This window comes from Corapipo altera, unplaced genomic scaffold, assembly GCF_003945725.1.
Source record: "Corapipo altera isolate COAL_440 unplaced genomic scaffold, ASM394572v1 160, whole genome shotgun sequence".
Lineage (NCBI taxonomy): Eukaryota > Metazoa > Chordata > Aves > Passeriformes > Pipridae > Corapipo > Corapipo altera.
The window spans coordinates 697,216-703,695 of record NW_020885016.1 but is presented as its reverse complement, the minus strand read 5'-3'; the positions used below and the strand labels follow the sequence as shown (position 1 = coordinate 703,695).

Sequence of the window (6,480 nt, the reverse complement as noted above, 5' to 3'; positions counted from 1 at the left end):
CCTGCCAGCTGCAGGGAGTGGCACATCCCCAGGGCTGGGGATGGCATGGGTGGCCCCTTGGACCACCTTGTGGGTGGGGTGTGGAGACAGGGTGCACAGGGACCCTGAGGGTGTGCAGGGATCCTCTGGCCCTGCACTGCAGACTGTGCCATCCTCCTGCCTCTCAGAGGAAGCTGTTTGGCACCGCTGCTCGTGGGAAGGTTGCTGAGATCTGTGGTATGAGCGGGAGGATGGAGCAAAGGGTGCTGGCAGTGCTGGTGACAGATGATGTGTCACCATTTCCATTCTGCCCTGCTGGAGGCATTTGCACCAGTGAAGTCCTGAGTGGGGCCAGATCCTGGCTCACCGCTGTTGAGCAGCATCTCTAGAGACAGAATTCCAGGATGGGTCAGGTTGGAAGGGACCCAGCAGGGCCTTCCCAGAGCCCATGGCACAGGATTGTGTCCAGACAGCTCTGGAATATCTCCAGTGAGGAGACTCCACACCCTCTCTGCTCCCTCTTCAGGGCTGGGTCACTGCCCAGCAAAGAAGTTCTTCCTCCTGTCCACCTGGAACTTCCTGGGCATCAGTTCCTGCCCGTTCCTCTTGGGCCATTGCTGGGCCCCCTGAGCAGAGCCTGCTCCAGCCTCTGCCCCCTCCCTGACATACCCTGGGGAGGGCCCCTCTCAGGCTCTGCTCTGGAGGCTGAACAGCCCCAGCTCCCTCAGCCTTTGCTGCTCCCAGAGCTGCTCCATCCCTTGGGCATCTCCGCAGCCTGCGCTGGCCCCGCTGCAGGAGCTCCCTGGCCCTGCTGTGCTGAGGAGCCCGAGCTGGGCCCAGCCCTGCAGATGTGCCTGCCCAGGGCTGGGCAGAGGGGCAGGATCCCCTCCCTGCCCTACCAGCCCCATTTTCTGCAGCACAGGTTTCAAAGCCTCTGCCAGGGTTTGCCATCCTGCTGATGGGATCTATATTTAGACAGCAGCACACTTGGGCAGAGGTAGAGAGCCCTGTCCTGGCTGTGGTGTTCACAGAGCAGGAAGGTTATGCCTGCTCCCTGAAAGAGGCAGATGGGCAGGATCAGAAAACACCCCTAGGGCTGAGGGATTTGGCTTTGGGAAGATGCTGGCAAGGGCTGGAGGAAGCTAACATCAAAGTGAAGGTTAGATCCTTCCAGCGAAAAGGCCTGTGTGGTCCTTCCCCTTTCCAGGCAGTACCCAGGATGACACTGTCCCTCAAGGTCCACATGTCCAGATGCTCATCCATCCATCTCTTTAACCATTTTCCCTCCCTCCCTCCCTTGCTCCCTCCCTTCCTCTCTCTCTCCCTCCCCCCCTTCCTCCTTCTCTTTTTCTAGCCATCCATCCATCGATCCATCCATCCATCCATCCCTAGCCATCAGCTTTCATTGCACCCTGGAGCAGCTTTTGCTTTTCCTTCAGCCCTGCCCATGCTGGATCATGCTGGGGGATGTGTGGGGTGATGGTGGGAGCATCTCTAAGGAGCAGGCTGGGGTGAGGGACACTCAAAGCTCATACGTAGGGGGTAAATGTCACATTTAACAGCTGGAAATGTGGGGTGGGGTCTGAGCCTGGGGGCTTTGCCAGGGCACAGCTGAGAGCTGAGCCCCTGGTAGGGCTTGGTGGAGGAGTGGGGAGGGGAAGCTTGAGGTTGTTGGGCTTGGAAACCTGCTGGATCTCTCCAGCAAGAGCCCAGCTGAAAGTCAGTCCATGAGGTAAGAGGGCCTACAGGGGGTTCCTTGCTGAGCTCAGGGTCCTGGTGTGGGTGGTGGGGCCAAGGGCTGCCCAAGACCTATCCATGAGCTCAGGAGGTGCAAATCAGGAGATCCAGGGATGGAGTCGCATCCTCCCCCAGCCAGGGCACGTTTGACACTGCGTGTAGCCAGGACTGGGGGCCCATGCCACGCTGCCCCTGCCCCCCATCCATCAGGGCTGACATCACTGCCTCCGGGCTAATCTCTCGTCCAGCAGCAGCTTCCCGTTTCCTTTCCAATCTGTGCGCGCGGGCGGCTCCTCTCCGCTCGGGGCCAGGCAGGAAAAGCCGTCCAGCTGGGCTGTCCTGCTGGGCTGCAGCCCCCACATGCCTGGCCCTCGCCCCACTGGGCCGTGGGCCACCCGCTCCCCCAGAATCCCAGCGGGGGCACCCGGGGGGGCGCTCGGAGCCCCCCACGCCCTGTCTGTCCCGTCCCTCGCTCGGGACACCAATGCCCGGCCCCTTTCCTGTTTGTGCCACAGGAAACCCGGCAGTGGCACATCAATCGGAAAGAAATCCCCGCACTGGGGCTCCTGGTGAGGCAGCCCCTCGTCCCTCCAGCCCCCCAAATTCCACCCTACTCCCTGGCCGGGTGATGCTGCGGGGCAGGAGCTCTGCCCAATGCTGGATGTGGACCCATGTCCCTGCCACCCCAGCAGCCCTTCTCCTCCCCGTGCCACCACCATCCTGGTCATTTTGGGACACATCCTGGGCTGAGGTGTCACCCGTGCCGGCACATCATTCCCTGGGGCTGGCTGGGGAGCAGGGACTCCCCGCCGGGCTCTCGGTGCTCAGGTAGCAGCTCCTCACACCCACTCAGGGCTGGCTAAAAATAACCCCACGGCAGAGCTGCAGCCTGATCCTGCAGAGAAACATCCGGGGAATGAGGCGGGATGAGGTGGGATGAGGCTGCTTCCTGCAGGACTGGGGCTGTCAGGGGTGGTCTTCACCCCATTACCCCGAGGGCTCGGGATCCCAGTGGGCTGTGCCCCATGAAGGTGTTTAATCCCCTTGCTCCGGCCGCAGAGCCCAGCTCTTTCAAAGTGTTTTGGGGGCGATTTGGGACTGGGATGTGCGTTTTCACAGGTATAATCGTCCCTGTTGAGGGTGCCCTCTGTCTGCCCCCATGGTGGGAGCAGCATGAGGAATGGGTGCTGCTCCCCTCGCCATGAACCCAGAGCATTGGGAGGAGGGAGCTGCACATCTGCTGTCCTTGGGTTTCCCTCGTTTTCCTTGTGGAGGCGGCCGTGCAGCCAGCCCAGCTGCAAGCCGTGGGAGCCGACTGTCCCAACAGACAGGACCTCCTCTCCCCTCCCCAGCACTCCGTATGTGAGCGATGTCCCCCTGAGGCAGTACAGGGGACATAACATGACCTAAGGGGGTGGTTAAAGGGGGAACAGCGAACATCCACACCCGAGATGCTGGAGTGGGTGTCTGGATGAATCGGAAAGCATGCACAGGGCAATGGCACTCAAAACTCACAGCAGGTCAGCGGGACCAGGGAGCACGAGCCAGGTCAGAGAGGCCCCAAAAGCCACAGAGGGAGGTGGCTCTGGGCAGGCTGCAAGCCCTGGGTGCTGCCAGGGGGTTGTCCCACACCACTGCCTCGACTGTCCCCCACACTCTGGCTGTGTGACATCCTGGCCGTGTCCCCCAGTTTTTACCTTGTGGGACAGATCTGGAGCTGAGCAAGCCAGCACCATCATCAGTGACAGCCCCATTTGCACAGGTCAGGCTTAAACCCAGCTGGGGCAGGAGCCCAGCAGCCACAGGCAGCCTCTCAGCGTGGGGGCGAATAGTGGGTGGAAAATCCCTCATCTGTCAGCGTATTCCCACAGCAGTGTCTGTCTAGACCAACTTCCCGTTGGTGGGAGCTGCCCCGTGCCCACGCAGCCCCACCCACGCGCACGCAGGGGTGCAGAGCCCGGCATCCGTCTGTCCTGCCCTGCCGTGGCCACCCCGCTCCCTGCTGAGGGTCACCCCGGGCTGCTGGATGGACCAACCCTCCTGTCCCACCCAGACCAAGTACCTGCCCAGCCTCTGGGTGGGCTCGGTACCAACCTCATCCCGTGCCAACCCGACGTTCTCTCGCACACACACCAACCCCTTTATTGTTGCGCCAGAAACCACAGCAGCGGCAAACACCGGGAGAGTGGGGACACAGGCTGCCCAAGCCCCCCCTCCCTGCCAGGACAAGCCCCCCAAACACCACCTGAGGGAGGGGTCCCCAGAGCCAGCTGGGCTAGAGCCAGTCTGTAGAGGCAAGCCTGGCACTCAGGAGAGGACCTGGGAGGGCTCCCTGAGGTGAAGGGGTCACACAAAGGGTGGTGGGGCTGCAGCGGGTCCAGCCTGACCTTGGCTGTGGCAGACCTTGGGCCAGAGTGGGTCAATCTAAGCCCTGTGCTGCTGCAAAGCCTGAGCAGAGCCCCCACAGCCCCCCACTTCTGGACCTTTGAGGGACACCCCTAGAAGATCTTAACATGAGAGAGGCATATCCCGGTGCCAGGAAAGCTCCTATTCACTCCATGAAGGGTTCCCCCTCTCTTGCTCTGCCCAGCCTCTCCTTGGGGCACCTGCTCCCACTGCCAGCACTACCTCCTGTGGGGACATTTCCATGGGCACAGGGGGCACCAGGGTGCCCATCCTCCCTCTTTCCAGCACTTGTGACTCAGATTCCCATGGGACAGCACCCTGCTGCCTGGGTAGGGGGGTCTACGATGGAGTTGGAGAGCAGATCTGCCTATTGGGGGGCATGGGGCCAAATTCCCACCCGTGCCCCCTGGCTGCCAAGCCTCGGTCTTGAGGGTGTCCCCCCACAAGAGCCCGTGGAGAGGGCTCAGGCCTCGTGGTCACTGGTGCTCAGGTGGTCCTCGGACAGCCCCGTCTCGTCGATGTTCTCCAGGGAGTCGGCGTGCTGCACCGAGAGCTCGGCCAGGCTCACGCTGGGCAGGGTGTTCTGCTCCGGGTACACCCAGGGCTTGTACTCGGGGTCGTGCTTGCGTTTCCACTCTGGGTACTTCAGCCCAGCCTTGTAGATCTTCTTCATGGCCTGCAGGCAGAGCAGATCTGGGGATGGAGCCCCGGCTCCCAGCTCCCCCACTGCTGGTTTTTGGGGGTGTTGGAAGGGGATGTGGGCCTGGCTTGGAGCACAGAGCCCCAGCAGCATGCCCAGTGTCACCCAGCACCCATCCTGTGTGTCACCCAGGACACATCCTGGGAGCTGTGGACCACCCAGTACCCGGTCTGGGAGCCCTGGGTCACCCAGCACCCATCCTGCGTGTCACACAGAACACATCCTGTGAGCCCTGATCACTCAGCACCCATCCTGGGAGCCCTGGGTCACCCAGCACCCATGCTGTGTGTCACACAGGACACATCCTGTGAGTTCTGGGTCACCCAGTACCCGTTCTGTGAGCCTTGGTCACCCAGTATCCATCCTGTGTGTCACCTAGGGTACATCCTGCGAGCTCTGGGTCACCCAGTACCCATTCTGTGAGCCCTGGGATACCCAGTACCTGTGTCATGAGCTCTGCGTCACCTAGGACCTGTCCTGTGAACCCTGTGTCACCCAGCACCCATTCTGTGGGCCCTGGGTCATCCACCACCCATCCTGCCCCTACCCAGGGGTACTTAGGGGCAGCTCATCCCTGCTGCCTGTGCATCCCACCACCAGCCACGCACCCTGCTTACCTTCGGTGCCACAAACTGGGAGACACGGTTCACCACCCACTTTGGCAGCGACCCTGCAAGAGCCCAAAGCCCTGTCATCAGGCAAGCAGGGCCAGCCCCAGGGGAGGCACCGGGAGCCTGCAGCGCTCCGTGCCAGCCTGAGCAACCCCAGGGCTGATGAGGGAGGGACCCCTTTCTCCTTGGGTTGTCCCCACTCCCCAGAGCCCGGGTGATGGAGAGCCAGCGGGTGAGCACTGGGGGCACACTGGGCACGGTGCCCCCTCCCCTCCCGCTGGCACTCACCTCGAGGGTCCACCTGGGTGAGGTAATAGAGGACACAGGCGCCGTCGCCGTTGGCCTTGATCAGGTAACCTGTCTGCAGGGACACGGCCCTCACAAAATCCTTCCGGGGTGGGTAATTCTGCAGAGAGATCCCATGCCCCTCAGAGCCTGCCCAGCCCTGCCCGTGCCTGCTGGCACCCCTGCCAGGACCGGGGGCAGTGGGGGGCTCACCGGGTGCTTGACGCTGTAGTTGATGATCATGTAGTCGTTGCCCAGGGGCAGCCAGGAGCGCAAGGTGACGAAATCCCTGTTCTTCAGGGGGCTGGGGCACTTCCCTGCGGGCAGGGAACAGTTACACCGCCAGCCCCACGGCCCCACACACGCTCACAGGGCTGTGGGGCTGGGGAGGAGGAGTCTCCAGGGGCTGGGGGCTGCTCACAGGAGTAGTATCCGACGTCAGCGTTGACGGTGAGGCGCCCGATGTCGTAGGTCTCGATCATGTTGGAGTCCCATTTCTTGCGGTAGCTGGTGTCGTGCAGCACATCGTAGAGGGTCTCGGCAGGGACATCCTTGCAGGAGATGCGGGTCTGTGGGGAGACAGGCAGGGGGTCAGCACTCAAGCCCAGACCACGGAGCTTTTGGCTGTCCCTGTGGGCAGTGGTGTGTCCGTGTGGGCAGTGGTGTGTTCGTGTGTGCAGTGGTGTGTCACCATGGGCAGTGGTGTGTCCCTCTAGGCAGTGGTGTGTCCCTCTAGGCAGTGGTGTGTCTCTGTGGGCAGTG

General features: G+C 62.3%; 1 protein-coding gene across 1 annotated transcript in view; it reads right to left on the bottom strand.

The window, feature by feature from the left end:
• Positions 1–3,847: 3,847 nt before the first annotated feature.
• Positions 3,848–6,480, bottom strand: part of LOC113958984 (START domain-containing protein 10-like) — a 5,865-nt gene continuing 3,232 nt past the window's right edge. The window contains exons 2-6 of the mRNA XM_027667655.1: positions 6,140–6,287; positions 5,932–6,035; positions 5,722–5,839; positions 5,440–5,492; positions 3,848–4,798 (exon numbers count right to left, since the gene is read on the bottom strand). Of these exons, the coding sequence (XP_027523456.1) occupies positions 4,586–4,798; positions 5,440–5,492; positions 5,722–5,839; positions 5,932–6,035; positions 6,140–6,287 (636 nt within the window). The 3' untranslated portion in view covers positions 3,848–4,585. The remainder of the gene's footprint in view (positions 4,799–5,439; positions 5,493–5,721; positions 5,840–5,931; positions 6,036–6,139; positions 6,288–6,480) is intronic.